The 15,425-nt window shown below is 30.9% G+C and overlaps 1 protein-coding gene across 1 annotated transcript; it reads right to left on the bottom strand.

Moving 5' to 3' along the window:
* Positions 1 to 180: 180 nt before the first annotated feature.
* On the bottom strand, positions 181 to 10,181 carry LOC136785760 (protein zer-1 homolog). Its single transcript, XM_066747011.1, has 9 exons — positions 9,365 to 10,181; positions 8,785 to 9,254; positions 8,399 to 8,690; positions 8,036 to 8,315; positions 7,578 to 7,955; positions 7,162 to 7,485; positions 6,683 to 7,085; positions 6,457 to 6,592; positions 181 to 5,886 (listed from the first exon to the last, which is right to left on the bottom strand). Coding segments are annotated over exons 1-9 (2,370 nt in total). The 5' UTR covers positions 9,367 to 10,181; the 3' UTR covers positions 181 to 5,801.
* Positions 10,182 to 15,425: the final 5,244 nt, after the last annotated feature.

Below are 15,425 nucleotides of genomic sequence, written 5' to 3'. Positions count from 1 at the left end.
GTAATACTTATACTAAATTTAAAATTATTTTTGTATTAAAACTTTTTGTCTTATTTTAATAGTATAATCATTAGTTTTAATAATAATAAGGTTTAACGGGAATGTAAATTTAATTATTGGAAAGGGCATAGATCTTACAAAATTTATACAATTCTAATATTAATAACAATTGCTGTATTTATTTAGCATGCATTATGTTTGATGGAAAATACAGTTTGAATCGTTTTAATACAATATTATTTAGTATAAACTTCAAACAAAAATTCAATACAATTTTCTTCTTTTAAAAACCAAAAAGATCAGATCTTTTATCTCGACATAATATAAGCAATAGTATATATACAGAGTTTCTCGAAATCTATGTTACACAGACTATTTTATTCATTGCATTTAGTAAAAAATGAATTCAAACATATTGTTAGTATTTTTAAAAACCTATCAGGTGGCTAAATTTGTTTGACCCCAAGACCAAGTTGAATGACATAGCAGGTCACCGTAACCTTAGTAGCAATATCTGTAAGCAACTTCTGAATCAGATCTTGACTTTTTCTGTTTCTACTAGGGCGGGGAGTCTGACTCACAGATTCTACAGTGCAGAGACTTCCTACAATCTGTCAACAGATTTTATAGAGATTCTGTAAAAGTCCTGCAGGTACAAAAACGGTGGTCAATCGAGTTCTCTCAACTCTATCAGAATATATTAAATCTGAGTTATATAAAATATTAGCTATTAGATGTTAAAAAGATTTAAATGCGTTTTTTTTTCTCAAAATCGTAAAATTTGCTGACGTTTTAACCTATAGTGTATCATAAATTATTTGTATAACAAAATAAATACGAAAAAGAGAAATAATTAATTTATCTTTACAATGACCGTCCGTTGATGGCTATTTTCTAACATGCAAAACTCCTACAGAATGTGCATAAAATCTATCGATAGTATATACGAAGTTTCAGCACTGCATAATGTATAGGCGAGATTGCCCACTATGGCGGGAACAGAAAATATCGTAATCTGATGGATTTCTATAGGCAGTCTGATGCTATAGACTGTATGTACATTTTGCTACTAAAAAAGCTTTTATTAAAAATTATCTCTTATTTTTGATTGTATATAACTGTAACTTATGTCATGAACTTATATAATCTATATTCATTTTTTCATTTCATCTAGTCGTTTATGTGATTTCGACTTGAAATTGCTTATAGTTGTAAATTTGTTGGAAGTAATATGCGAGGATTGCCAAAAAGTTTGTACTATATAAAGAACAGCTCAAACCAAAAAATAAAAAAAAATTAATTATCACAAACATATTTATTTAAAAAAATAAACAATAATACAATTTATAGAAGAAAAGAAAAAAAATTATCAAAATTAAAAATTCTCTTAAAAAAAGATGTTCTGGAAACTCTAAAGCGCACGTGACAGCTACGCGTGTACACGAATAGTTGCCACCTACATATATTTTCAAGTGAAAATGTCTCGTAAACAACCACGTGAAACAAAAAACTGGAAATAGCTGTTTGCTAAGCTTCTGAGAATGGCTATAAGAATATGCAATAAAAATTATACATATCCAGTGAAAAAAGTTGTACGTGACCGTTACAAGTTTTTCATCACCAGCCCCTATTCAAAGTCAAGCTAATATAGCTATTTGACATATTTTTAGCGATAATAAAAATATATATGAGTTTTTTTTATCTAAATACAATTAATAACGGCATGTCCCGTACAACAAAAATTTCGGGAAACCCTGTATATCGCTCACCGGCTGTAATAAAGGCAAAACTCAAAAATAGATAAACTTTAATTAAACCAGTGCAACAATTTTACCTCAGATATTCTACCATTAAATAATTTTTCCCTAAATATATCTCTTAATTTCTGCTGGTTAGCGATTGTATCACTTTTGCATTGAAAAATTTGGAAATTGCAAGAAGCTTTACTGCAAGTATTGCAAACACTGGCACAACCCTATAAAAAACAAATTTATACTTGCAGTATTTTTGTAAGCTGCTGCATATTAGAATATTAATTCTATTGCTTACAAATATATTGTAATCTGTTGCACAAAAATGAAAACATAAACGTCAAAATTGTTATTTAAAAACATTACGCGTTTGTTACACTCGTGTCCATATGTGTCGTCACACTATGTAACGCTAGTACAATTACTAAAAAATCTAGAGCGCCATAATAAAGTTACACATTTATAAGGTATTACTGTCTGGGATTAAAAATATTAATGAAATAAACATAATACATTTAAAGATGTATTTGCTTTCAGAATTAAGAAAAGGTAATATAAATAAATTTTATTGTGCAAAATGACTCACGACGAAGACCAGCATAAAATAGTGAATATATTAAGAAATAAAGATGTCGCGCTGAGAAAAAGCATTAGTTTCATTTAACGAAGTACAAGTAGATAAGGCTTATAATGATTTTCATCGAATAGCTGAGAGGCACGATGTCTTGATGTATTTAGAATTATTAAGCAATAGTACTATCAAGAAGTTTTATAGATATTTTTGTAATAGTCTCAAAGTATCTATCTCTAAAAAAGTATTTTTAGTTTTACATTCTTTAATTCAGTGTTGGCAAACATATGCCAAAATTACAGAAATAGTACTTTTGATAATTACTTATTTTTAGTAAAAGTAGTAGTGGCACATATTGATTTTATAGGCTTTTTTGCAGCATAAAAACTAAAATGTATTATCTTCATAAAAACTAATGGAGATACCAACAAAACTACTACAATCAATCGCATAATATTAATTCTTTGTTTGGTCTAATGTTATGTAAATATAATTTCTCATTTTAAATTTATTTATATTTAAATATTTGAAATTTCTGTTGTGCCGTGGTTACAGTCAGTGAGCGATATGCATAAGTAATTATACTTTATAAAAACAAAAATATAGTCTTAACGTTCCATTTATACAAACTAATTCTCGTATTTACAACAAGGTACATACTCTAATACAACTTCATCCACTTCTCTTTATCTTCATTGATGATGCGAGTTTAAGCAAAATCTACGATTGTTTTAACTACAGGTTACTATTAACAGTTTTATATGGAGATTGAAATTAATTCGTACTAACCTGGAAACCCTAGGCAAAAGTGTAGACTCTGAGAGAAGAAAATATTTATATAATTTTTTAATATTACCAATATTTTCAGAATTTTATAAAGATATGTTTAGGACAAGATTCTGAATAAATTGTTATAAAGCTCGGCAAATATTAATAATATTAAAAAGATCATTAGTTTTTATTACTTATTATCTTATTCATAAAAAATGACTGTAGACTATTTTTGATATTGTTTATATTTAACGAGTTATATAAATAATTTTGTATGCTATCGGCCTAACGAATTTATACCTAAATGAATTTTTGTATAGTTTGTAAAATATTAGGAATATTAAAATAGTACAATTTGCAACTAGTGCAAGAAGCATGTTTGTTTAACGTGTGTAGAGTACAGCAGTGACAAAAGTTAAAAAACCCTTCTCGCACGTTTTGCATATATAATTATAAAAACACTATACGAAGAACTCGATTTTTCGTGCATGGCTTGCGTCCGGAAGCACCATTTTTACGCACGCTTTTGGAAAGAGTGTATAAAAGTAATGCTTCCGCACTCAAACCATGCACGAAAAATTGAGCTCCTCACATAGTTTCAAAAAAGTTATTATACTTTTCTTATCATCACTACCATATTTACAAAAAAACTTTTATAAATCTTTTTAATATTATTGATATATATTTAGCAACCTGTACAACAATTTATGCAGACTCTTATCCTAAACATATTGTTATGAAACCCAGAAAATATTGGCAACATTAACAAATATGAATGTTTACTTCTTAGAATTAATCATTCTCTACGATTTCTGTGTTGGCAAAAATAAATTTTAATCCATGTATAAAACTACTTTAGAAGAAACATATACACTGCAGGCCAAAAGTTTAGGACCACTTGGTAAAATTGTGAAAAAGACAGGCTCTCCTTTAAGTGCGTGTAGTTTGGCAACCCTAAAAGGTAGAACAAATTTAAGGATATCGTCGTGAAGCTTATTAAATTCCGCATCCTACTGCATTAATTTGACCTAAGAAAATCTAAAGGGTGTCTGTATTCAAGGAGAGGAACATGACAACATTTTCGACGTCTCTTTAATTATTGATATCAATTTTCAATTCTTTGCACCGCTCATAATAATTGTCTGAGGCATTTGAAATTCAAGTAGGTGAAAGCTTGAATCTTTAGCTTTCATGCAAGTCCAAAAACGTTTATAAATTCTTATTAGGTCCGCAATTATTACATAATTAATGAAGCAGTGTTCGGCCAGCATTTTTCCCGTAAAACGTCTGCTCACTGAGCTCTTGAAGTAAATTCAGGTCTGTATAAATTATGGGTGCAAAAAGGGGGAACCACGTTTAACTTTTCTTTCATTTGATTAACAACTATTCTACGGTTTCAAATAAATCAATGAAAGTTTAAATACAATTAACATATTTATACTTTTATTGATTGAATTGGAACACGTAGTATTGTTAATAATAAAAATAAAAAAAATTAAAAGTGGTACCCATTTGGCACCCATAACTTATACCGACCTGCATTTGTTCTTAGAGCTTGGCGAGCAGATGTTTTCCGGGCAAAATGCTGGTCGCACACTGCCCGACTAATTGTCAAATAACTGCGGACCAAATAACAATTTATATATGTTTTTGGTCTTAAATGAAAGCTTAAGATTCAAGCTTTCACATACTTAAGTTTCAACATTGTAAGACTATTACTATACCTGGTGCAAGTCATTGAAATTGAGTATCCATATATAAAAAGACATAAAAAATTGTATGATATCTCTATTCTATAATATGGGCAACTACTGGATTTTTTTAGATCAAATCATTATGGTTGGATGCGGAATTTTATAAGCTTTCCAACGGTACTCTTAAATTTCTTTTAACTCCTAGGGCTGCTAAACCACTCGCACATAAAGAAGAGCATGTCATTCTGACAATTTTGTCAGGTGGTCCTAAACTTTTGGCCTGCAGTGTATATACGATATTTAACTTATTGTTTAATAATGTTTTTCGGAAACATTATTAAAAAGAAGAAAATATCGTGCATAATAAAATATTTAAATATCAGAAGGCATTATATGACACGTCTTAACACTGATAAAGCTAAAGCTAACTGAATGGCCCAGAAATTAGTAATAGATAAATCGGTTAACTGCTGCTCATCGTTAATTATTAAAATTATCATTTTGAAAAAGAAAAAGGATAATTTAATAAATGATCAAAATGAACAAAGTACACTTCATGTAGTACATAACATTTGAAAAGCTTAGTTTTCTTGCAAAATCAAATTGCACTGCTGAAAGTCTTATACGTAATGTGTTTAGCATTTTTATCACTTTAATTTGTGTACACTACAAATTACTTGAGATAATTTAGTTAACAGTATCAGCAGGTATTCGTTGAGGATCGTAAAAGATATAACAAAAATTCCATACGTCCGCTAATAAATTATAAATGAATTACATTTGTTTAAGGGAGGAAATACATGTAGAAGCTTCAAAAATGGATGATTTTCAATTTCTTTGTTTATATAGAAAATTCAATTCTTGATATTCGAAATTAATATATACAATTGTTTATATCTTTATCTAAAACCCATTCCCCCGCATTTTTTTTTAAATGCCCGACTTTTTCGTGCATCTTTATGCCGCCGCAACACCCGTTTCTCAAAACTGCGTAATTTACTGATATTACAATTATTATCTGAAATTACAAAACAACACATAAATTTGTAATTTACATCTACAGTTTCTATTTGAACCTTCGATATTTGAAAACTCTTTAAATTTAGAAAAGTTATACCCCTTTAAATAAATACTGTTAATTTTGATCCCGTTTTTCTTAATTTTTATTGCATAAAAATAGTTTTTGTTTATGAATATGTAAAAACACGTAGGTTCACACAGAAGGTAATAATATTATAAAGCACTGTCGAAAATTTCATCAAGATCAGTTGAATAGTTTTTACATGAAAGCTTACGCCAATTCAGAAAAGTACGTTTTGAAAGAAAGGGGTCTACAGTTTTATTCTCTCACACCTACTTGTGCGCCCGCAGCATTAGTACTACTTGCGCAGCACGACACCTTTAAGGCTATAACTTCTTAGATTTGTTTAATTTTACTTCAAAGCTTTGGACATATAATGTTGAAGACTTACTCTAGCCATTTATGAAAAAAAAAAAAATAATGCAATTTTTTAAGCTTGCACATGTGTTTCCCCCTTAACGAACTCATCTCGCTTTTTTATCCATTATTCTAAAGTTTCTACTAATCGTTTGAAGTCTTTCAAACACAAGTAAGATCTGGTACAATCTTTGAAATCTAACGATGCGAAACCTCTACTATTTTCATTAGTATTTATATTGATAACAATTTTTTATTACCATCTGAGCCAATTCCTTAACTGAAGGGATCGGTCCTGGATGGCACAGCAGATTTTGTAATTTTTCTAAGCCACCTTCCTTTTCAACTAATTCGCAGTATTTGGTTGCTGTAAAGAAAAAAGAGAAAATTCCCATTACAATTAGAAAAGCAAGTTTAATTGTATAAAATTAATACGGGCGTAAAGGATTATATTTACGATAGACATTCGTCAAATTGGCAAGAGCCCACGCAGCCCAATATCGACACGCAGGAGTATGATAGACATCTAGCAATCTTAATAAAGGTAAAAACGATCGATAATTGATATTACGTTGAGAAAACAAATCCCAACGTTTGATCGCGATGACCATGCGTACAAGTATCTCATCTCGGTCTTGCGATTCAACGGTCCATGCTTTAGCACCATCTGACGCTATATGAGCAAGAATCCCAGCTGCATTGTACGACACTTCAATACCATCACTTTTTGAGTTAAGCAAACTAGCAAAAACCGCAATATACCGGTCTTCCATCAAATGCTTTCTTAAATAATCGACTTCCGCTACATTCCCCAGTAATCCCATCATATTCCTCATCAACTCTTCCTTTCGAGGATATTGCTACGAAAGTCAAATTCATTAAAATGTATTTTTATGGTATTATGTAACAGAATCTATTATATTGCTGCCTCCTCACCTGGACACATTGTAAAAACAGGTCCATTCCTTTTTCAGCTAGAAAGCGCTCGCAATTTATTGGCGTCTCATCAGTTATATTCCACATAGTTGACCATGCAACTTCAAGAACGTCGTCAAATATACCAGATTCCAACCTGTATGTTACTAAATCTAGCATGGTTGTTACACAGCCCAAATCACCTAATAAACGTTTTTCCTTTCCCTCCACTTGGCACGCCATGGAATTTAATAAATAAATTCCAATTCTCTGCACAAAACCCTCTGGCTCCGAATACTTTACTGAGTGTAACAGAATTTTTACAACAGCCTCGTAGTTCCACATCTAAGATAGATCCAATTAGTATAACTGAATGTTACTTTGAAAAAGGGAAGACTGAAGAGAAAACAAAATAAAATAAATAAAACAATACTAACAACGTCTCTCGGTATGTGAAACTGACACAATGCCAAGCAACCATTGCGCATCATGGATTCTTCATCCTTAAATGCTGTCATGCCATTTAAAAGTGTTCCAATAATTCTTCTTTTCATACTAGCTACGAATTTGTTTTCATCTTTCGTTTTAATTATGTAAAATAACGTCGCACTCCCAGAAACTTGTATGTGCTTTTGCTTTGGATGCTTTTCCATTGCTTCCAGAACAATAGGTAATGCTTGATCCATTTTATTACAAGTTTGATATCTAAATATATGATAGAGATCACTTAAAATTTTTTGTAAAAGCTCCTGCTTGTTATTCATACACACATGAGCAGCTATTAACATCTGATCTTCATTAGCATCTCCTGATATCTATAAAACATTATTCATTATACAAAAACCAACAAAGAAATAATTTAATTCATCCATAGTAATATCATATATGTACTTACCACTCTAGCAGGAATATCGTGCCTTTTGCAAGCTCCATGAACTGTTCCATATAAACCCAAAAAATTTAAAGGATTCTTGACTCTAGATGCTAAGCCTGGTATATCGCATAATTCAGTATCATTAGCAGTAAGTTTTTCAGCTACACCTCTTCCTGCTAGATTTGTACCACTAATATCTAAAGAAATAAGCTTAGGTAATCCTCTAACTAATTCATCCAAAATTATATTAGGATTCTCAAATTTTCCATTTTTAATATTAGATTGTGAAATATCCAGGTGTCTAAAATATAGAATAAAAAATGTTAGTAATTTCTATTTGAGGAGCATAATTAAAGTTTTCAAATGAGGTCCTAGTTTACTCACATTAATTTTTTCAAGTGACAAATGTTTTCCACAAATTCTACAGCAATGTGATTAATACGTACGTTGTATAAATTTAAAGCTGTTAAATTTGGAAGAAGACTATAAAAATGAAAACTGTCTATACTACTACAACTGGAAAGATCCAAATGAGTTAATTTTGGCATCCCTGCTAAAAGATTTAAATATTCATGTGATGGCCTCTGTAAATCTAAATGCTCTAAAGCAAGTCGTTTGAGTTTTAATGCTTTGAAAATGTACCCTCGTTTATAATAAATATCAAAGGGTGCAGTGTCTGAAATAACATCCAAATATATAACTTAACATTTTTGATGTTACAATTATTATAGAAAATAAAAGATATAAAGGAAATCCATTGAAATACTTACTGGGAAGAATTGGGGTATCACCACGAAAAGCCATAATTTGTAAATTCTCAGACTTTGCATTGATATATTCAATAGACTTCTCTGTGATTTTTGGACAATCTACCAATTCTAGTTGAGTAAGTTGGTGACTGGTCAAAGTTTCTATTGACTGATCTGTGAGACTGCTGTCAACTATCTTAATTCTTTTTAGCTTAGTAGTGAATGCATTTTTAAAGATAGAAAAAAATGAGTCATTAAAGTTTGCTGCCTTAGTACGTTGAGCATGCTCAATTATTTTCTCACAAATCTCACTAGGAAAAACAATGCCTTTTTTAAGTGTGCGGTGTCCACTACTGTCAACTTCTGAAATAGTGTCAAGATTCTGACAGATCAAATTAAAGCAAAGATCTCTAAGGGATTCAGGATTTGATGATTTTGCTGATTCTGCCGATTCCTTGTCTATGCGCAGTAAACAGTCCTGACTTGCCATCCTGAAAATACAACATTAAAGAAATTATACAAAATCATTTACTATCTTTAATTTATCCTTTTAGTATATAATTAAAGGCTATCAAAGCATATCAGCTTTAAATATGCTTACATCTTTGTTAAATTCACTATAACACACTTGCATATAGTAGTAGCAATATGCAGTCTACAAAATCGTTAAAAATCGTATATTTAGAAAAATTTAAATAAACATTGTTAGAATATTTCATTTAACAATACATGGATAGATCCTCAATGAGAATCTGCAAAATATTATGTTAAACCACGACTTATTCGTAATTTTATCTGTTACAGCGCATCAATCGCGAATGGTTTTTACAAAAAAGTTCACTATAAATTATAGCCAAGAGTATAAGAATAGCATAAAATTTTCATTCAAATAATATTGTTTGATATTATATACGATCGACATAATTTATTCGACGAAAAACTTTAAATAATTCTAATAATTAGCAAATATCTCGCAATTTCATCTGTCAAAGCGCAGCAGATCAGCTGTGAGAAGGCTCTATTACACATATAGACACTAAAATTCACTGAAATTCACTGTGACAACCCTGCTTGTACCAGAATTACTGAATTTTATTTGTTCGCCATCGTAAGAATTTTAACAGTTCAACAACGAATCTTCTATCAAACACAAATAATTAACTAATTATTCTGTTACTATATTCATCTTTTCCCAAGTAGTACAGCCTGCCAGATTGGTCGAGAAATTACTTTCCCAAAAGCCCCAGACTTCTGTGACTACTGAGAATACGCGTACACTCTTGTGTTTGTGCCTCTTGTGTTATGATTGTGCTCAAGTTTGACATTTCACTTGACTAGTGTAGTATAAGCTTACCAATATATTGCTTATAGCCTATACAAATTATACAACCCTAAATAAATCGTAATTAATAAACGCTCTTACCAAACCACTGAATTTCTCAAACATTATCTGTGCGTCCTTCTTTATTTGCCATTTATTACATTCCACCTATCGCAAATTATATACAAAGAAGAATTATACCGAAAAACTGCACTTACCCGATAAACAAATTATCTGCAATCAGAAACTTTCACCCAAGCATTACATATAATCTTTCTTGACAGCGTTAAAGTTCTTTCACCACAAACACAGAAGAATATTTAGGGTCTTTAAACAAGATGAGCAGCTGTGATTATTACTATTGAATTTTCATTCAGCACTATTTCAACTAGATTTTGACATTTCACTTGATTAGAATTCACGCAATTATTCTCTGGCGCATCAGTCTGTCTGCAATCTGTAATAACTGTAATATCTGTATTCGATTCTACTTCCAAATAATTGACGATCAAGTTGTTTTAGCCAATAAAGTCCTCTTTCTTTCTAATTTCGAGAATACAAACAACGCAAAGCAGTTTACACGATGTTGTTGCAGCCAAAGTAAAATTTCAGACGACTATTCTTACTTTTTCAAACAGCATTTAAGCCATTTTGGATGACTAAACAATAAATATTATAACCTTATATGCATATGGACTAAATTAGATCTCTCGAATAATTTCTTTATTAAACAGCTGATTATCAATTGTTCAAGATCACTTGCCACTTGCAATAACAAAAGCTGCAACTTGTGTTCAATCCGTTCAATCTAAGTTTGACATTTAACTTGACTAACGCGGTGAATCCTCCATATGTATGTACATATACATAATTTCGGCCATTAATTTTGCGTCAGGCGAGGGGAAGTAGGAATCAGAGGGGTGAAGGGATATCTAGGGAGTTTGTCCGTAGCTGTCAAATGGCGCGATTAACCCTCAATTTTGGATCGTAAACAAAAGTAATATTTTCGGAAAACGATTGCGGAAAAGAAGGAAGGATTTTAATACATAACAGAGAAGAAAAAATATATCAGATGAGTATAAATTAATAACACAAAATAAAAATTATTGTGAATTTATAAAGAAATATACTTTGTGGTTTTTTTATTTCTGTTACAGGCTAAATCCTATTCTTCATGAATTTAAATCGCAGGAAAGAAATACTTAAAGAACAATGAATGAAAAGGACTAATTTATAAAGCATTTCTGTTTGGCCCAATAGTTTCAATAATTGTGACATAATGTTATAATAGTGAATGTGTAAGAAAGATTGCTGCGTAAACAAAGAAATTTTATTATAAAATAATAATGATGTTTAATAATGTTTTGATTCCTATTATTATAAATTAAAGTTAGTTCAATAAAAATTTTATTTTAATTTCTTCCTTAACCATACACAATTTCTATACGTACACAGTAATTACATATTCTTGTAGAATCTATCTTTAAGCTACTCTAAATTACAACTATTTTAAATCTACAGCTTATAACTATTTACTTCAATGATTTTTATTATTCAAAGTGAGACAAATTGCGTAGAGTTTCTTCAAATTTCTTATTAGTCTGTCACATTCTTCGACATATTACCTTGTATGATGTTTATATGCCTCCTTTACACTATTTTCTTCTAGTCTATAACATATAACAATAATTTTATTATCAATTTTAAATACATGCAGATAAGATGATTATGTTGATATGTAATTAATTTTATAAATATTGGAATGATTGTTAAACCATTGTCTTATTAAATTTGGAAAATTGGTATTTGAATGATGCTATTTAAATTGGGCCTCTCTTCTGTGAGATATGTTTTCATAATACTTGAATAGATAAAGTTCCTTAAAAGTTATATGTGTATAATATTGAGTTCATCTTATTTTTTAGCTTCAAGTAGTTTTCCAGCTATGTGTTTGAATATACATTTTGAATATAGAATACTCTTATTTCCTTACCCTTATTCTAATGTTGTCAGGATTGATAGAAAGATATTTCTATCATCTGAAAATGATAGGATATACATATGACGACTGGATAAATTAAGGTTTTGACAGATAAGTCTCATGAACAAATAGGAATAATAAAATAAGTATTGCATATTGGGAATGGATATCCAAATATGTAGCTGGAAAATATAATTTGAAGCTAAAAACAAGATGAGCTCAGCAGTATACATAAACATATTGGTCGACAATATCCTCTCAAATTGAAGGAAAAGATATCATGTGGATGAGATGCCAAACATATTTAAGTACAATAAGTCCAGTGTCCATTCTTCAAATTTAATACAGCAATAGTTTACCAATCATCCTAATTATTATAGAAATAATTAGACAGCAGAATAAGCATATCTGAACATATTTGAAAATATCTAGAGAATTATTGGTATGTGTTCAAAACTAGAAGAAGAAGGAATAATCAAGGCAAATAAATGTCATACGAGATGTGGAAGCGTGTGAAGTACGGATGAATAAGAAATTAGCTGAAACTTTATACAAATAATCTCACATTGAATAATAAAAATCATTGAAGTAAATATTTATGAGCTGTAGATTTAAAATAGTTGCAATTTAGTTAGAGTAGCTTAAAGATAGGTTCTAAAAGAATATGTAATTAATATGTACGTATAGAAATTGTGTATGGTTAAGGAAGAAATAAAAATAATATTTTTATTGAACTAACTTTAATTTATAATAATAGGAATCAAAACATTATTAAACATCATTATTATTTTATAATAAAATTTCTTTGTTTACGCAGCAATCTTTCTTACACATTCACTATTATAACATTATGTCACAATTATTGAAACTATTGGGCCACACAGAAATACTTTATAAATTAGTCCTTTTCATTCATTGTTCTTTAAGTATTTCTTTCCTGCGATTTAAATTCATGAAGAATTGGATTTAGCCTGTAACAGAAATAAAATAACCACAAAGTATATTTCTTTATAAATTCACAATAATTTTCATTTTGTGTTATTAATTTATACTAATCTGATATATTTTTTCTTCTCTGTTATGTATTAAAATCCTTTTCCTTCTTTCCCGCAATCGTTTCCCGAAAATATTACTTTTGTTTACGATCCAAAATTGAGGGTTAATCGCACCATTTGACAGCTACGGACAAACTCCCTAGATATCCCTTCACCCCTCTAATTCCTACTTCCCCTCGCCTGACGCAATATTAACGGGATCCCTCAAGCCCTCTGTAGCCAACATTACGGAACAAAAAACGAAGGAGAAGTGTCCAGCGCTATTTTTCAACCGATTTCAATGTTTTTGGGCTTGTTGGAATCGTTAGGACTCGCACCGTGTCATAAATAAAGCCGTATTTTCCAAAAAACGTAAAAAAATAAAATTGTTTAAAAATTTGCATTAATAATATTTAAACGCAAAACAAATCGAAAAATCGGGCTTCTTTATGACGAGGTGCCAGACCTAACGATTCCAACAAGCCCAAAAACATTGAAATCGGTTGAGAAATAGAGCCGTACCATTGTCCCGCGTTTTTGAGGTGGACGAAAACCAAAAATTTTTAGGAAGAAAGCTAGGTTTCCTCCCCTCTCGCGGCTCACGCTAACGTGTTCCCCCACTCCAGCATCGAAACTTACTGCAAAGCTTTCCTGATATTTACGCTATTCCCCTATCTGTAGCTATACACATATAAATACTGCTAAAATAATGTTGAGAACATTTCATTTCGCCGATATAATGAAATTGCTAAAAATGCAATTATCATTTTGAAATAAAATTGTAGAAAAGGAGATTTCGTAATGCTTGAAATATAAGGCATACGGCGAAACGCGGGACAATGGTACAGGCGTATTTCTCAATAGAATTTGATGAGACTAGTCATAACTAAAGCCATTCTTCATGTAGATTGTCCTAAAGAGCTCGCATTTTCGATAAAGCTTATAGTTTTCCAGTTATGAGCGATTGAGGATGGACGTGCGCAACAGCTGATCTAAGTGGGAGAGGAAATATGTATTTGTGCGCCGTGCAACTTCAATCGTTCATAGCTGAAAAACTATAAGCTTTACCGAAAATGCGAGCTCTTTAGGACAATCTACATGAAGAATGGCTTTAATTATTACTAGTTTCATCAAATTATGTTGAAAAATACGACTTTACCATTGTCCCGCGTTTCGCCGTATGCCCTATATTTCAAGCATTACGAAATCTCCTTTTCTACAATTTTATTTCAAAATGATAATTGCATTTTTAGCAATTTCATTATATCGGCAAGATGAAATGTTCTCAACATTATTTTAGCAGTATTTATATATGTATAGCTACAGATAGGAGAATAGCGTAAATATGAGAGGAAAGCTTCGCAGTAAGGTTCGATGCTAGAGTGGGGGAACACGTTAGCGTGATCCGCGAGAGGGGAGGAATCCTAGCTTTCTTTCTTAACATTTTTGCTTTTCATCCACCTCAGAAACGCGGGACAATGGTACGGCTCTATTTCTCAACCGATTTCAATGTTTTTGGGCTTGTTGGAATCGTTAGGTTTGGCACCTCGTCATAAAGAAGCCCGATTTTTCAATTTCTTTTGCGTTTAAATATTATTAATGCAAATTTTTAAACAATTTTATTTTTTTTACGTTTTTTGGAAAATACGGCTTTATTTATGACACGGTGCGAGTCCTAACAATTCCAACAAGCCAAAAAACATTGAAATCGGTCGAAAAATAGCGCTGGACAATTCTCTTTCGTTTTTCGTTCCGTAATGTTGGCTACAGAGGGCTTGAGGGATCCCGTTAATGGCCGAAACGGGGACGGCGACACTTTACCACCCGTGAGCAGGAATTTAATTATTTGAGGTTGGCAGCACTAAGGCTTGAAACCTTTTATTCAAGATACGCTCTCGTATAAATTTGCTGTGCGCTCTAAGCATATGCTGCGTGTATGTGTGTGTAAACTGTACTACAGTATATTTCTCCACTGCCGGATTGCAATTTAGAACAAGCTAGTGAGTGTGACAAATAAATAAAAAATGTCATGTAGCAGAAGGATAGATTATAATAAAAAAGAATTTGTTGATTAATTACACAAAACAACAACAAGATAATAAATTATATGGAATTTTTATACACAGAAATATAATACCAGATAAGTTATTGTGTATTTTTATTTTTCTGCATGAATAAATTAGTATGGAAGTATAAGAGAGAAAAATTCTTTGTTAAAATGTAGATTTTACTTTGCAGGTTATTCTAAATGAATGTTGGACTTTCCTCAATTATGTGTAAGCAAGAGTAAGCTGCAGCGATACCTTTAACAGTTAATGGATAAGCG

Source organism: Prorops nasuta, unplaced genomic scaffold, assembly GCF_024137725.1.
Source record: "Prorops nasuta isolate Cenicafe-Biocafe unplaced genomic scaffold, Cenicafe_Pnas_1.2 PNAS00003, whole genome shotgun sequence".
NCBI classification, from domain to species: domain Eukaryota; kingdom Metazoa; phylum Arthropoda; class Insecta; order Hymenoptera; family Bethylidae; genus Prorops; species Prorops nasuta.
The sequence above is the reverse complement of the archived record's forward strand: the minus strand, read 5'-3'. Positions and strand labels throughout refer to the sequence as shown.

Bases quoted from the DNA above. Each gene is read 5' to 3' on its own strand.
- LOC136785760 (XM_066747011.1), bottom strand. The intron at 7,486-7,577 runs GTTAGTATTGTT...GATCTATCTTAG, and splicing joins TTCACATACCGAGAGACGTT to ATGTGGAACTACGAGGCTGT. The intron at 6,593-6,682 runs GTAAATATAATC...TTTTCTTTACAG, and splicing joins CAATTTGACGAATGTCTATC to CAACCAAATACTGCGAATTA.